The following is a 17,062-nucleotide window of genomic DNA, read 5'->3' on the forward strand; positions in this document are numbered from 1 at the left end:
TTGTATCTCATTTTTTATTATTACAAGAGAGTCAGTGACAGACTGAGAGTGACTGTCAACAGTCAGAATCAAAATCATTGTACATTAGCTCGTAAAAATTGATATCAAATAGTATTTCGAATACAGCATTACAAGCTGAACAATTAAATATTACATAGAGATGAAGCTAAAGCCATAATCATACTTCAGAATATATAGGCGTATACATGTATGAATCTCATGACGCTGTCAAATGCATCATGGCGGGTCATATTTCACCGCAAATTCTTCCGATAGGAAACATAAGGTAAACATTTTTTTGTCTTGTTCGCTGCTGTTCATATTCCACTAAATTTTAAAGCAAAATGTAACTGTGCATACATTATACAGTCATGGTCAGAATTATTGGCACCCCTGGTAAATATGATAAAAGAAGGCTGTAAAAATAAATCTTTTTACCATATATTGACTATTTTTATTGACCCCCTCAACCCCGAGGTCAACCCCGCCCTTACTCTTAGCTTAAGACTTCTCTCTATTCCTTAGTTAAAGTTAGTCTGAGCAGCTTTGTGGATAGTTTTTAAGAGAAAACTCGTGACTAAGTGCAAAAGATTGTTGAGCTTCACAAAACAGAAAGTGGCTATAAGAAAACAGCTAAAGCACTGAAAAACCCAATTTTTACCATCAGGGCAATAATTAAGAAGTTCCAAACAACTAAAGATGTTACGGATCTGCCTGGAAGAGGACGTCTATATCATCCTAATGCGAGAGGAGGAGAGTTTGAGTGGACAAAGACTCTCCAAGATCACAGATGGACAATCACAGAGATTAGTTGAGTCGTGGGGTCAGAAAGCCTTGAAATTTTTTGAAAATAAAAAAATAAAAAAATTTCAAACAACCCCTACATCACCACATGTTGTTTGGGAGGGTTTCAAGAAAAATCCTTCTCGCTCATCCAGAAACAAACTCCAGCAGATTCAGCTGTCAGACACGACTGGAGCTTCAGACGGAGCTGGTTCTGTGCTCAGATGAAACTAAAAAAGAGCTTTTTGAAATGAGCCCACCAGATGGTGCAAACAGGGATAAAAATCACCCCATGTCCACGGTTAAATATACCGCTGGATCTTTAATGTTGTGGGCCTATTTTTTTGCTGGAGGTCCTGGACATCTTGTTCAGACACATCATGGATTCTAGCAAATACCAACAGATAAAAACTCATTTGGCTCTTCCATCAGGACAAGATCCAAAACAAACATCAAAATCAACACAAATGAAGCTTCTGCCATGACCGTCCCAGTGCCTGACCTGAAGCCTAGAGAACGAGTGATGGACTGAAGAGAAGAGCTGGGATCTGAAGGATCTCTGATCTCCAAACTCAGGCATTACAGAAGAAGACTCAGAGCTGTTATCTCGGGGAAATGAGGCAGTAAGGATTTAATAAAAGGGTGTCAATGTGTGTTAGAGAAAAACATTTATTTCATTATGAGATTTTCCCCACATTTTGTTTTACTTCAATGAAAGGTTTGATTTTTGTAATAATAAAAGATCATAAGGATTAACAATGAACTTTACAGGCTTCTTTGTTCATATTTACCAAGGGGGGCAATAATTCATTCTGTATATATTTCAATCATGACAACACTTGAAATGGTTTCAGCATGTTGATGAATATGGCAATGCTAATGTATTTAGTCTTGGCAGAGTCTGGACTTGCTATTGCTAACAGACATACAGACCCGCTGCTGTGAGCCTGTAAGATCTGCTGCATAAATACACATTCATCAACCCGGAGCAGATTTAGGCAGGTGGAGCTGGGGAGGTGGAGGGGTTCAGAGGCAGGGCTAGCTTACAGCAAACACTCAACCAGACTGTTTAAACGTGTCTGCAGGATCAACAGAGCCAATCAGCTTGTGCCATGCGTTAATAATGTGATTGCTTGCAGATTGTAAAGGACCGGCCAGCCTGAGCCCTCGAGAGTTTCATGACTGAACGAAATTATAAAAGAAACATTACAAATCAACACGAACAATTCTTTAAAGTCAATATAAAATGCCATTTGCAATATTTATGTGTAAGGGGCTGTTCACACAGAGCAAGTCTTGCGATAATTTTGCATTGTTTTTCAATGTAAACGCGTTAGAAACGCATTCTGTGTGAACTGACCCAAATACAGTTAATCTTGAAAAATAGGTGGTAAATAGTCAGTTTTTTTTGTTTTTTTAAGTTTTTTGGGAAAACAATCATTCAAGTAAAACCCATGTTACTGTACAAAACTAACCAGAAATATTAAAATGATTAAAACTGAAACAATACAAATAAGCCAAGTTAAGACAGGAGCCATGAGCAGCATCAGCTGATCAGGATGAAGTGAAGCGTGTCCAGTGAAGGACAGTCGAGAGATCCGCCTGTGCGTCCACCATAGACTATATCTCAGCGCTTCACTTCAAACAGGCTCTGGTAAAAGTGCACTCAGTCTTTTCAGACGTCGAAGCGTTTGTTAAGTACTAAAGGGGCTTTGACTCTGCTCAAGAACAAGCGAGAGCTGGTCAATGGTCACGTGTGAACGGACCCTGAATATTTCTCTCAGGGTCTCAAACGCTGGAATGGGCTTCTAGACACAAAAAGCTCTTTGAGATTGATAATGTTCAAGATGCTTCCCTGAGACATCGACTGGACCTCGTGAATAAATGTGCGTCATATTTCATCCCAAAACAAGACAGAAAGAGAGAAAGAAAAGGGCGAAGAATACATTAAGAATATCTTAGGACCTTGTGACGTTATTTTCATGACAATTGAACACATCTAACCCATTACTACAACACAGCGATTCAAATCATCTACCCTGGCACAATTTCTTCATTCAAATCAATTAATTAAAAGTATAATTAAAACTGTGTATTATAAAAGTTGTTTTGCGCATCACAGTAACAAGAATTTGACATTTAAAACTGAGGAAGATAATGTCACAAGATCATTTAAAAGCCTTCCCAGTGGTTTGGATGCTGTCTGACTCCTGGAGTCTCTGAATCCTCTGGGCTGTCCGGTGCTCATTTAAAGGATTGTGGGTGATGTGTCAGAGGAAAGTGTTCAGTGAGGTGAAGGACGCCGACCGGCTCAGACGCAGTGCAGAAGAGCCTTCACCTGAAATACAGCACAGCACATGAGACACCAGAACACCCGTATCAGAGCAAAGGAACATGTGCAGAGAACTGAGAAGCTGCAAGACTCGACTCACAGTCCACCCTGAAAGAGTTTGACATGTGCTAATACACTACTGAACCAAACATTGGTTTACTGGCACTGACAAAGTGATCGTGGGATTACATGTGATGCTGCCAAGAGAAAATATTATATATAGCAACAGAATGTTGTTGGCAGCGTTTCTATAACAGGCCCATGATTAAGGGCTACACGGTTAATCGAAACCCCCGTTTGGCTTGGTGCGTTTTCCCCCGATTATTAATGACATAAATATATGCCCATTGTCAGTGAAGAACAGCTCTGTGATCAGCATTAAACGCTGCTCAATCTCTGAAAGACTGCGAGTCGCTCATAACAACGCGTCAAACATCTTCACAAACTAATGCGAAGCATTCATAAACCTGTTGTCCAACAAAATACAACGCTTAATAACAGGTTAACTCACTTCATATCGTCAGCTGATGTGGCTTCTTATCACAGAATGTATATTATTTTATAGTATTTTATACAGAGATAAAGGCTATGTCGATTAGCATTGCTTTATAAATATACTTTATTGAGGCTTGAAGAACTCAAATACACCATATCTTGTCGCAGTCGTGTGTTTATTGTCTTCATGTTTCATTAGTCGAGGATTTTCTATCTTCTTTTTATTCAGCTGTATTAGGGATTTCCTGGAACGTCATAAGTTAGTTATATTACTTCTCTTATGTGGCGTTTCTGTTCGAGGGCGCCCTCTGGCTTCAGTATGAATGAACAGATGTGTGTTTAGCTCACTACAGACATGTGGTGCTCACTACATCCTAACTTTGGGTAAAATTACACTTCTCTCTAAAGAAATTAGCATGATAATGTTTATGTTTTTCTCCAGTGTAGTTTTACACAGTGGATTCATAAAAGTCATGGACTTTGCATACCTCCTGACAATTTTTTTTTTATCATAATATTATTTTATTATAAATAAAGGCTGCCTGCATGTTAACAGGTAAACCTGCAGTTTTTCATAGTATAAAAATATTATTATTTTCTAATTATTATATTGTTATATTTATTCTTAAATACTCTATTTTTATTTTTAATAATAAAAATAAGTGTTATTACAATAGTGATATTTCTTATTTTGTTTCATATTACTATTTGGCAATCATAATCATAGTTATTATTAGTCATATTAATATATTATACAAGCACATCATTTTAGGCCTAATTGTGCAGCCCTACGAACAAGCACAACAAACCTGGGTTCCTTAATTATTCTTATTTTTTAATTTGTAAAAAAAAAAAAAAAATCAAATTTTAACCAGAAAAATCGGAATTCGATTTTTTCCCCAAATTGCGCAGCCCTACCCATGATGCCTTCAGACGCAGTCTGTTAGAGGATTCAGAACAGAGCTAAAATATTAATTAGTTTGCAGGTTTTCCCAAAGGACATGATCTATAACAAATGAAGCAACATGATTTAAAAGTGCTTTCTGAAGACACACGGAGAACGTACAGCAGTGCCAAACAATATCTGGACATCAGTCACATAAAATGAGAACTTCATGAAATTAGCGTTACAATTCAACTTTTCAGGGTGAAATATGAATCCGGTGTTCTTGACAGACTGTGTGAGATTGACCCAACTACAACTTTGGAGTTTAGTTTTCTCTCCTAAAAGAGGAACCACAGGTGTCGTTCATCGTGTTACAGCAACGCTTCATTTCTGTCAAGGGTTTTGCTTGAATAGTATGTTTGTGGATCTTTCTTGCAAAAAAAAGAGACATGTCTAGATATGTTTTGGAGCCGCTGTCTGAGGTGAAGGCGAGATGCTACATTTACTCACTCAGATTTGAGTCGTCTGGCTCGTGTCGCGGCTGACAGGTTCAGCTCTCCCTCTGAGAACAGAAGTGAAGGAAGCGTGTGAATAATGGCCCGTTACAGGCTGAATTCATCAGGAGAGAACGCTGACCTTACCTGTGTAATAATCATACAGATACAGCAACACCACGGCGAGCAGAGCCACTGAAACACACAGACCATCATCAGCACATCACAGAGTTTCACGCGCAATGTTTGATTCAGAATGACAGGATTTATGAAATTACAATTGAACCCTTTAGAGCTGTTCAGTCATTTTTGACCGAAACATTTTACATTTCGTTTTTTACTTCTTCAGAATGGTATGAAACTTGGTAAAGGTTTTGCCGCTTGCTGTGTGAACACAAAACAAATCATGAACATGATTGTACAAGTGTGACTATTTTTTACAGGACCATTTTTTAAAAATGTATGAGCGCATTGGAAATGAATGGGAGACCAATTTAATCTAGTGGAAGCGTTTGGCACTCAACCTCAAATTTGGGACACAACTTATGGCTCTACAACTTAAGATTTATGGCTTTGATTTTCTCACAGTTTTAGAGTAAAACGTGTTTAGGAAAATATAGATTTCATTTAAAAATTGAAAATGGTATTTTGTTGCATTCTCAAGTTCACTTTTTAAAACTTTTTTCACTTTTTTGTCTTTAAACTAAACTGAAGTCTGAGCCATCTTTAAAAAATTTAAGATTTACGCTGGAAATTTCATTTTCAGGTCAATGCTCAAAACATTAATAAATGGATTATAACTACTGCATAAATATAATTTAGTAACATAAAATCCCCCAAATACATAAAATATTACATAAAAAACATGATTGTACTATATTTTAGTTTGATAATTTCATTGAAATAAAAACGGGGTCATTTTTGACCGACAGTGAACAGTATCAGAGGTACACAACATGGGCAAGAACGCAAAAGTTGGATGATGGACAGGGGCGCCGTTAGGGGACCCTTAACTTAACTTAACTAATAATATTGTAGTAAAATCAAATTAAAATCTGTGAATTATAGAAAGTAAGAAAGTATCGAAACACCTAATTCAAGAAGTCTGTAGTGCAGCGGTCTACTGTGCGGGTGCAAAACCGCACTTCTTCAGAGAAACATTGAATCATTGTTCCTGTATTTGGTTGTGTGGGCTAGAGGTAGGCCTATTATATATTCTAGTTCCCCCAGTATGAGTTATTTGAGAAGGTTTTATTTCCTTGGCGTCGCGTCATCCAGCCACACAGACAGATGTGTATCTATCGCATTTATTAAATTTTTCTCTTTTTATTCAAAATATTCACAAACTTGTTTACTATAATCATGAATTGTATGATATATCCTGATTGTCAAATATGCGGAAGTGAATGTGTTAAGTCATTTAAACACCTTTATAATGATCATGTTAATATAACGCGCAATGAGTTTGCACCGCAACTCAGAGGATCTGCCGGATTTACATCACGTAAATTCATCACTTTTTCCTGAAATACATGAAAGTAAGTGGCCTGTGAACTGGGAGAAGAACAGAGTAATCTTTATCGTTTCATACTCAATGTGTATCTGATTTGAATAAAACACTTCGTCAAATTAGCCTATGATTGAAAGGATTATTGCAGTTTCCAAAGGCATCATATGGAATTTGAATTTAAAAACTATAAATATTTTTTACAGTACTTTATTTAAATGTCTGAAACCTCAAATAAACATGATGTGGTTGAAAACACTGAATAATTGTGATATATGAAAAGCACTGAGCGCTCAGTGTGCAAGCACGTTTGAATATCAGCGACGTACTGAACGCTCTGATCACACCGGTGTGATCGTATGGTCAGTGGGTTCAAATTAGGGTTGGGTTTTTTACGATACCGGTGCCAAACCGATACTTTTAAAATGGTACTGTGCCTAAACGGTGTCTGAACCGATACTTAAAAAAAAAAAAAAGAGCCACAAAACGAAGTGGGTGACATTAAAGAATGTCTTTTTATTGATTTTTTTTTTAATTATTTAAATTGAACCATTTATTAAAAGTTTAAAGTATACTTAAATATATAAATATAAATAAATAAAAAACACAATTTACTTAAATTCACAGTAAAACCTAAGCCACCTAACCCAACTAAAATAGGTCTAATTTAACACTAAATAACAGTTACAGGACTAAAACAGAAAAAGTAGTTGGTATTGTATGCTACAAACCCGCTTCAAGCTTCAGCTTTATTTTGAAATTTGACCATATTCTCTGGCTAAATAATTTAGAACGCATAGCCTTATTGTTTCCATGGCGACGCGTCATGCTTCTCACATGACACACAGTAGCCGCAATAGCGCTGTATGGCAGCTCAGCTGTATCAGGTTTATTTCGCTTTTTCTTTTTTATTCAAAATATTCACAAACTATGGCACAAACTATCTGATATTCTGATTTTCAAATATGTGTAAGTGAATGTGTGTTAGTTGATCTATACTGTAAGTTTGCGCCTCAGAGAATCAGATATGTCGGATTTACATCACATAAATTCATCCTCGTCTCACGAAATACATGAAAGAAAGTGACCGGAGAACTGGGAGAAGAATAGAGTTAACTATAGACTTAACTATATAATGTGTATCTGATATGAATAAGACACGTAGTCAAATTATAACTGTCTGAAAGGATTGTTATTGCTGCTTCCACAGACATCAGTGTGTGTTTTTTGCTAGTACTCATGAGCATTTAAATGTCTGGAACATAAAACAAACATGATGTGGTTAAACACTGAATAGTTGTGATATATGACGAGCGCTGAGTGTGTCTGTCTCTGGCGATTGAATTTAAGTGGCAACAAAATCTGCATTCTGATTTGTTACTTACATACCGGTTATATAGGTACCAATATGGCACCGGGTTTCGGTACCCAACCCTAGTTAAAATCTCTTTTTGGGGGTGGAGTGTTCGTTACTTGAAATAATATAGATTTCTTATTAAACTTCAAAAGAAAAAACACATTCATCTTCTGGAAGAGCGGGGCCCAAATTCTGTCTTGCACTGCCCCCTTAAAACTCTTCATGGCGCCCCTGATGATGGACAGTATGGAGGACCTAAATAATTACTCTACTATTCTGAACAGTATAAAAAAAAAACAAGATATCATGGCCACGAATTAAGAGTTTGTTTCCACAGCTTATTAATTTTAGATGACCATGATGCAATTCAATTAACAAGAGAAAACAAATGAATAAGTTGTGAGACTGAATTCTTAAATCATGGCTTGTTCATCCCCCCAAATGTCATGTGCGGTGCTCCGTATAGAAGACATGACCACAACTGACAACGAGGAAAGAAATTAATCACACATGGTCATGAATTAATTTTTTTATGGGAAGGAACGCTTTATTCCTAATCTGCGACCATGAATGTTGATCATGATGTTCAGGGGATGTTTATTAAACGTCTCATTTCAAAGGTTGCGTCCACCAGAGGTCACATTTGTTGGCCATCATCGAACACAGTTTATTTAATAAAAGCAGGGCTCCACATTAAAATGTCACACTTTGCAACTTTTTTTCAGCATTTTTTCGCAATGGTGCCACCACACACTGCAAAAAATGCTTTTCTTACTTAGTTATTTTTGTCTTGTTTCTGGTCCAAACATCTAAAAATTATCAAAACAATCATTTTTATTTGGCTACTAAATGCTTCTTGTCTTTGTTTGGGGAAAAATAACTCAAAATTAAGGGAGTTTTTGCTTAAAATAAGCAAAATAATCTTAATTCAAACAGAAAACAAGATTATTTTGCTTACCCCATTGGCAGATTATTTGCTTATTTTAAGCAAAACTCCCTTCATTTTGAGTTATTTTCCCCCAAAACAAGACAAACACTTTTGCTTGTCTAGTAAATGCTCCTTAATGTAAGATTTTTTAGATATTTGGACTGAAAATAAGACAAAAATACTAAGTAAGAAAAGCATTTTTTGCAGTGCAACGCCATGAACGATCAAATGATGGAAGGCTTTTAGTCCACATATCACTTACATTCACCACGGATTTAATGTAGCAATGCTTACTGTTTAAATATGTAGGAAAACTAATAATTTGTGGCAAACAAACACTTTTATTTAATAAAGACATGAAATGCCCACTATAACCAGTAGCTGGCGGCAGAGGAGCACTTATTGACTTATTAGCCATTTACACTCCTTAATATATGGAAAAAAAGTAGGAAGTCAAAACTTTTCTTCAAATTGTGACTGAATTACACAGAAAACAAGTAAAGAGTGTTTATTTTATAATCCCTGAAGCTGTCGGTCAGGTCAGTGTGAGACTATAGGAGAACAATGGCACATTTATGGATAAATATTTAGCATTTTATAGAGTTTGAGGGGGCAAAATATATTTGCATCATCCAGATTTGTAAGAGGCTCAATAGAGGATTTGTCTTTCACACAGCTTACAGTCTCACAGGAAAACAATAACGTGTGTGTAGATACTCACTACACAGGCAGGCGATGAAGAAGACCTCAAGGAAGAGGTAACCTTTGTTGTCCAAGATGCTTCCCGCAGCCATCGACATGATGGCCAGACCCAGGTTCTGAATGGACTGCATGCTGCAAACACATCAGAGCGTTACTACACAACCTCATCAGCAGAGGCATGAGGAACATCAGGTGAGCGACTTACAATCCGTACGCCGTGCCCAGCTGATGCTCCGGCACCACGAACGCCACCATGGGCCAGAGAGCACAGGCCAGCAGAGAATACGACAACCCTAAGAGACACTGACACACACACACGGACAGGCAAACACACACCGTTAATCAACTAGAGTAGGGGTGGAGCGGTTCACATTACTCACGGTTCGGTTAGCATCACAGTTTTAGTTTCACGGCTTCGGTACGGTTCGGTATGTGCTAAATTCAGGGAAATTAGGACATTTGTCAAATAAAAACAAACAAAATAAGAACATAATCAACATAATAGCACAAATACATACAATAGAGCAAAGATGCATATCAAATAAACTGTGCTTTCAGGTTTGTCAGGTCCAGAAATTGAATAAAGAAATATACACTCACCTAAAGGATTCTTAGGAACACACACTAATACTGTGTTTGACCCCCTTTCGCCTTCAGAACTGCCTTAATTCTACATGGCATTGATTCAACAAGGTGCTGAAAGCCTTCTTTAGAAATGTTGGCCCATATTGATAGGAGAGCATCTTGCAGTTGATGGAGATTTGTGGGATGCACATCCAGGGCACGAAGCTCCCGTTCCACCACATCCCAAAGATGCTCTATTGGGTTGAGATCTGGTGACTGTGGGGGCCATTTTAGTTCAGTGAACTCATTGTCATGTTCAAGAAACCAATTTGAAATGATTGGAGCTTTGTGACAGTGCATTATCCTGCTGGAAGTAGCCATCAGAGGATGGGGACATGGTGCTCATAAAGGGATGGACATGGGCAGAAACAATGCTCAGGTAGGCCGTGGCATTTAAACCATGCCCAATTGGCACTAAGGGGCCTAAAGTGTGCCAAGAAAACATCCCCCACACCATTACACCACCACCACCAGCCTGCACAGTGGGAACAAGGCATGATGGATCCATGTTCTCATTCTGTTTACGCCAAATTCTGCCTCTACCATCTGAATGCCTCAACAGAAATCCAGACTCATCAGACCAGGCAACATTTTTCCAGTCTTCAACTGTCCAATTTTGTTGAGCTTGTGCAAATTGTCGCCTCTTTTTCCTATTTGTAGTGGAGATGAGTGGTACCCGGGGGGGGTCTTCTGCTGTTGTAGCCCATCCGCCTCAAGGTTGTGTGTGTTGTGGCTTCACAAATGCTTTGCTGCAGACCTCGGTTGTAACGAGTGGTTATTTCAGTCAAAGTTGCTCTTCTATCAGCTTGAATCAGTCGGCCCATTCTCCTCTTACCTCTAGCATCAACAAGGCATTTTCTCCCACAGGACTGCCACATACTGGATGTTTTTTCCTTTTCACACCATTCTTTGTAAACCCTAGAAATGGTTGTGCGTGAAAATCCCAGTAACTGAGCAGATTGTGAAATACTCAGACCGGCCCGTCTGGCACCAACAACCATGCCACGCTCAAAATGGCTTAAATCCCCTTTCTTTCCCATTCCGACATTCAGTGTGGAGTTCAGGAGATTGTCTTGACCAGGACCACACCCCGAAATGCATTGAAGACACTGCCATGTGATTGGTTGATTAATTGCATTAATTGAACAGGTGTTCCTAATAATCCTTTAGGTGAGTGTAAAATAATTAGGGGTGCACCGATCCGATATTAGGATCGGATATCGGCCGCGATACTGACAAAATAGCTGGATCGGGGATCGGAAAAATTAACAGATCCACAAGCCGATCCAGGTGTTTTTTTCCGTCGCAGGAGAACCTACGTCATTCGTCAGCTTCACGTGTGTCGCATGCTAGAAGAGACTCGGCTGTGTGGAGGAGATATTTCACGCTTGCCACGCCAACTAGTTCGTCGCTGTTTCGAGGGTATTACTGCAAAGTCAGGGTCTTTCCTGCATTGACATTTTTTTGACGGCCAAAGCCTAATTTGATGAGTTATTGTGATTTACGAGTGATGTAGAACAGATGCTGCGCTTGTGACTGAGTGACAGAGAGACCGATCTGAGAGCTCCTCCCCCGCGCGCGCTCTCTGGGTCTTCAAAATAATCAGTGTTAGCTCTCTCATATTTCACATATTAATCCAAATCAAAAGCTCGGAAGACCGAAACCATGTTGCACGTGACACATTCGGACAATTTTGTCCTTGAATTATCACTGGGTGTGAATTGCGCTCAAAAAACATTGACTCTTCTCTGACCAGCTGACATAAAGCATACTTTCAATAAGCGGGAGACAAATTATATCCAGTTATGAAGTGTTTTCTGTGTGTTGACATCTTTCGCGATGTTCTAACAGACGGGATTCGCACACAACGCGTCTGCTAATGTCCGATTCGTGACCTAATGACTCCTTTGAACCGAATCATTTTAACGACTGGCCAGAACAACTGATCTGTCCAACACTGAACTCATGAACTCAGTTTATTAATTTACTCAGAACGCAACTGAAATGAGAACACAAGTGTGCTTACCCAATTTAGCAAGAGTGGATAGTAAGAATTATTTTTAATTATCAACAGTATTTCATCTTATTTCTGTTGACAACGTGTAGTAAAATAAATAGGCCTAGCCTACAATCATTTAATCTGGAGTGAGGTGAAACCAGAACAAAGTTGTTATTAGCTAGCTGAAAATTTTTATTAAATTGCATATGGCAGAAAATTAGACTATTTGTTAATTTGTAATGCTACTTTTTAATATTGATATGATTATATACCAAAACAATTATCTGTAGTGTAAAAAATGTTTGGTAACTGTCAGATTACTATTGTATGTTTGACCAATACACTGTTTTTTGTTTCCACTGCTACATTTTATTTATTTAAAGAAGTTAGATTACATTCTATTTTAGATTTTAATGCACAATTGTTTTTTAAATAAATAAGAATTCAACACCTTACATACATCTGTTATTTTGTCTTAGTTATGTTTAGTTAGTAAAGTCTGGTGCCTTTAGTCTCTTCAAGGAAGGTATAAGGTGGAAGTTATACAGTTTATTATTAATTCAACAATATATCGGATCGGTATCGGGTATCGACAGATACACAAAGCCCAGGCATCGGTATCGGTATCGGGACTGAAAAAGTCGGATCGGTGCACCCCTAAAAATAACCTGCATATTATAATCTTCACTGTATGAATTAAATAAAGAGGAATCGCTATTGAAGTTACAAAAGCAATTCAGGCGTCAGCTTACCATGGCGATCCAGGGGTTCCAGAAGGTGAAGGCCAGCATCATGTGCGAGAGGAGCGTGGTGACGACGGCCAGCATAACCCACAGCACGTTTCGGCCAGTCCTATCAACCAGAAAGCCCAGCAGAGGAGACGCAGGAGCCGAGATGATGTACACCACACTGCCATACACAGAGTCACAGGTGTACAGTTACAGCTAAACGTGCACTTTTAGTCGCTAAAACCAATAAAAATGACTGTCACTTCACTGTTTTGAGCTCATGCAAAGACGTTATCAGTGACCCTGGAGCACTAAACCAGTCCTGCGTCTCACGGTTTATCTGTGCCAATAGCCAAGGGTTACAATTATAAATGTGTCTTTTATGACAAAAATCATTAGAATATTAAGATCATGTTTCATGAAGATAATTTGTACATTTCCTACCGTAAATATATCATACATGTATTATTAGTAGTAATATGCGTTAAGGACTTAATTTGGACATCTTTATCCCTCTGCTGCTCTTCCTTTAGGGGTGGCATTGGTCGTCTTCCCGGACACCTAAAAATTAAACTTCCTCCACTCCAGTAAAACCAATGCAATTTATTTTTCTTCAGTAATATTTTTTCTTTTTAATTTTGTATTTTGAGATGATTTGATGGTATTTTTTTATATTTATGCAATAAGTATGGTCTATTTTTGCCATTGAAAATTATACACATTTTTTTTTTGTAATTTCTTTTTTTAAATTATTATTGTTGCAGCATTTCAAATTTTTTTTTAAGGCAGATTAGCCCCTCTTTTGGAATTATTTAAGAAATCATGCAACCATGTGTGTAACCACTAGAGGTCTCTATGGAGAATTCACTAGTTCTGTTTTGAACGCATTTAATGATTTTTATTTTTATTGATTAGAATATATATTTTAAAAATCTCAAAGACTATATATTATAAAGTTTTAGATATTTTTTGTTGTTAGAAATAGATTTATTCTGTGAATTTGTGTTTTTGCAGATTTCCCATTCATTTCCTATGGTGTCATTTTTGACCAAAGAGTGGGAGTGGGAGTATTTTTTTTACGACCAATTAGCATGCTCGAATCATGACCCCAATGTTTTTGTGTGTTTACATACCCAATGCTAGAAAAGTCACCAAGTTTCATATCATTCTGATGAAGCTGTGATTTTTAACATTTCAAAACAGAAAATTTTCCGGTCAGAAATGACCGAAGAGCACCAGAGGCTTAAAGGAGATTTTCTCAATATTTTGATTTTTTTAGACCCTCAGATACCAGATCTTCAAACAGTTGTATCTCGAACAAGTATTGTCCAATCCTAGTAAATAAATTGACTGGTTTCATGGTTCAGGGTCACATATATACATATATATATATATATATATATATATGAAAATGGTGCACTCTCACTACTTATGAATGGGAGAAATAAGCCCCGCCTTCTAAATGAAAGAGCCAATCGTTGATAAGTAAAGTCATCGCATCACTGCAGTTGCCGTTAGAAACAGGGGAGACGCACGCTTAGGATTGCGCATTAGCTTTGTCCAGTATGAAAAATGCAATTATCATCATTCAAGCGTTTAAAAACAAAACATATGAGACGTTGTTGTCAGATTTCATTGGTGATTTCAAATATGAAATTTAATCGTGAGCGTGGCGAACAGTTTTTGAGAATTTGATGCTTCCCCATTCAGAGAGACAGGAGCTGCATGGCATGCCACAAGAGGCGTTTCTAAGATGGCCGCCATGTGAAATGACTCGTCTTAAAGGGACTTTGACTCATGCTTGAACAGCACCTTTTAGGAAATATGGGACGTTGTAACATCACAGTTTGAAGAGTCAGCTTTGGGCCAATTGTGTTGGAGACGACGCGACCGCTCTGCGCTGTTTACAGTAACACTACAGTAAAACAATCGGTCAGATTGGACGGATAGTGAACCTAAAGCACTTCTCCAGATCTGAAAGATGAAGAAAACGACGCAGCATTTAAAGCTCGTTTCCAATGACTGACATCACTGAGTTTACTGGTGTTTTGGTGCCAGTGTGTGAATGGCATCTTACCGGGAACGAAGACAAACAATACTTTAGGGATAATCAGATCAAATCATCCACAACAAGACCAGAAACATGAGTTAGGAATGTCAATAGAGTCTCTTCTGATCTCATGTGGAGTCGTGCATTTAAAAATTGTGTATTTGTGTGTGTAAGAGTGAGTGTGTGAGTGAGTGTGTGAGTGAGTGAGTGAGAGTGTGTGAGAGAGAGTGTAAGTATGTGTGTGTGAGCGAGAGTGTGTGTGTGTGCGCGCATACGAGTGTAAGTGCGTGGGCGTGCGATTGTAAGTGTGTGTGTGTCAGTGCGTTGTGAGTTTGTAAGTATGTGTGTGTGCGAGTGTGTGTGAGAGTGTAAGTATGTGTGCGTGAGTGTAAGTGTGTGTGCGTGTGTGAGAGAGTGTAAGTGTGTGTGTGTGTGTGTGTGTGTGTGAGTGTAAGTATGTGTGCGTGAGTGTGTCTGTGTGTGTGAGCGAGAGTGTGTGTGTGTGTGAGCGTGTGTGTTTGAGAGAGAGAGTGTGAGTGTAAGTGTGTGTGTGTGTGCACATGCGAGTGTAAGTGCGTGTGTGAGTGTGTAAGTATGTGTGTAAGTATGTGCGTGAGTGTGTGTGTGTGTGTGCGCGCATGCGAGTGTTAAGTGTGTGTGAGTGTGTAAGTATGTGTGTAAGTGTGTGTGAGCGCATGCGAGTGTAAGTGCGTGTGTGAGTGTGTAAGTATGTGTGCGTGAGTGTAAGTGTGTGTGTGTGTGTGTGTGTGTGCGCACGCGAGTGTAAGTGTGTGTGTGCGCACGCGAGTGTAAGTGCGTGTGTGAGTGTGTAAGTATGTGTGCGTGAGTGTAAGTGTGTGTGTGCGCATGCGAGTGTTAAGTGTGTGTGAGTGTGTGTGTGTGAGAGTGTGTGTGAGAGTGTAAGTATGTGTGCGTGAGTGTGTCTGTGAGCGAGAGTGTGTGTGTGTGTGAGCGTGTGTGTTTGAGAGAGAGAGTGTGAGTGTAAGTGTGTGTGTGTGTGTGTGTGCACATGCGAGTGTAAGTGCGTGTGTGAGTGTGTAAGTATGTGTGTAAGTATGTGCGTGAGTGTGTGTGTGTGTGTGCGCGCATGCGAGTGTTAAGTGTGTGAGTGTGTAAGTATGTGTGTAAGTGTGTGTGCGCGCATGCGAGTGTAAGTGCGTGTGTGAGTGTGTAAGTATATGTGTAAGTATGTGTGCGTGAGTGTAAGTGTGTGTGTGCGCACGCGAGTGTAAGTGTGTGTGTGCGCACGCGAGTGTAAGTGCGTGTGTGAGTGTGTAAGTATGTGTGCGTGAGTGTAAGTGTGTGTGTGTGCGCATGCGAGTGTTAAGTGTGTGTGAGTGTGTAAGTATGTGTGCGTGAGAGTGTAAGAGAGTGTGTGTGTGTGCGTGTGTACGAGTATAAGTGTGTGTGTGTGTGTGCGTGAGTGTAAGTGTGTGTGTGCGCACGCGAGTGTAAGTGTGTGTGTGTGTGTGCACGCGAGTGCGTGTGAGTGTGCGTGCGTGCGTGCGTGCGTGCAAGCGTGTGTGTGTGTGTGTGTGTGTGAGTGTGTGTGTGTGTGTGAGTGAGTGTGTGTGTACCTGTTGATGGCTCTGGCCTGGACAGTAGTGAAGTCGAACTTCTCGATGAAGAAAACTCTGTTTGTGAAGACATGATCATTATTTAAACCCCTCCACCGTAACCTCATCATAATGATGTGCATGTCCAGAAGATTCTCTGTTTATGTCAAGTATTTAAACTCATTTTAAATTCTGTGCACTTGATTTCTGATATGATAAAATTCAACAAGACTCACTGGCCCAGTCCAATAAACGGGAAGATGGCCACGTAATACGCCACACAGATGATGAAGATGAGCCAGAGAGAGAAGGGAAAGTCCTTGACGTCCGTCAGCTTGATGACTTCCCCTACATGAGCCACACACACACACACACACACACACACACACACACACACACACACTTCTCTAAAACACACTGTGCTGAAGTGCTGGACACAGAGATCACACTGAGCATCATCTCACCGGTTTTGCCTTGCTCCTTCTTAAGAATCTTCTCCGCCCGTCTGTCCAGGGAACCCAGAACCAGAGCACATATGAGCGAGAACAGACAGGTGGAGGCCGCTGCAAACATCACACACACACACACACACACACACAC

At 39.2% G+C, this 17,062-nt stretch overlaps 1 protein-coding gene across 2 annotated transcripts in view; it reads right to left on the reverse strand.

Moving 5' to 3' along the window:
• mfsd1 (major facilitator superfamily domain containing 1) overlaps positions 1 to 17,062 on the reverse strand; it is a 24,994-nt gene continuing 7,932 nt past the window's right edge. Inside the window, exons 8-16 of one of the 2 annotated variants that reach the window (XR_013817110.1) lie at positions 16,927 to 17,025; positions 16,699 to 16,810; positions 16,484 to 16,540; positions 12,860 to 13,016; positions 9,690 to 9,919; positions 9,504 to 9,616; positions 5,138 to 5,185; positions 5,007 to 5,058; positions 1 to 3,121 (exon numbers count right to left, since the gene is read on the reverse strand). Coding sequence is in view for 1 of the 2 variants with exons in the window: in XM_079824386.1 (XP_079680512.1) it covers positions 3,118 to 3,121; positions 5,007 to 5,058; positions 5,138 to 5,185; positions 9,504 to 9,616; positions 9,690 to 9,787; positions 12,860 to 13,016; positions 16,484 to 16,540; positions 16,699 to 16,810; positions 16,927 to 17,025 (740 nt within the window). In the remaining variant the exon portion in view is untranslated. The remainder of the gene's footprint in view (positions 3,122 to 5,006; positions 5,059 to 5,137; positions 5,186 to 9,503; positions 9,617 to 9,689; positions 9,920 to 12,859; positions 13,017 to 16,483; positions 16,541 to 16,698; positions 16,811 to 16,926; positions 17,026 to 17,062) is intronic. The other variant, XM_079824386.1, reaches the window with a different exon arrangement.

The sequence above is a fragment of the Gobio gobio genome (genome assembly GCF_949357685.1).
Source record: "Gobio gobio genome assembly, chromosome: 8".
Taxonomy (NCBI): domain Eukaryota; kingdom Metazoa; phylum Chordata; class Actinopteri; order Cypriniformes; family Gobionidae; genus Gobio; species Gobio gobio.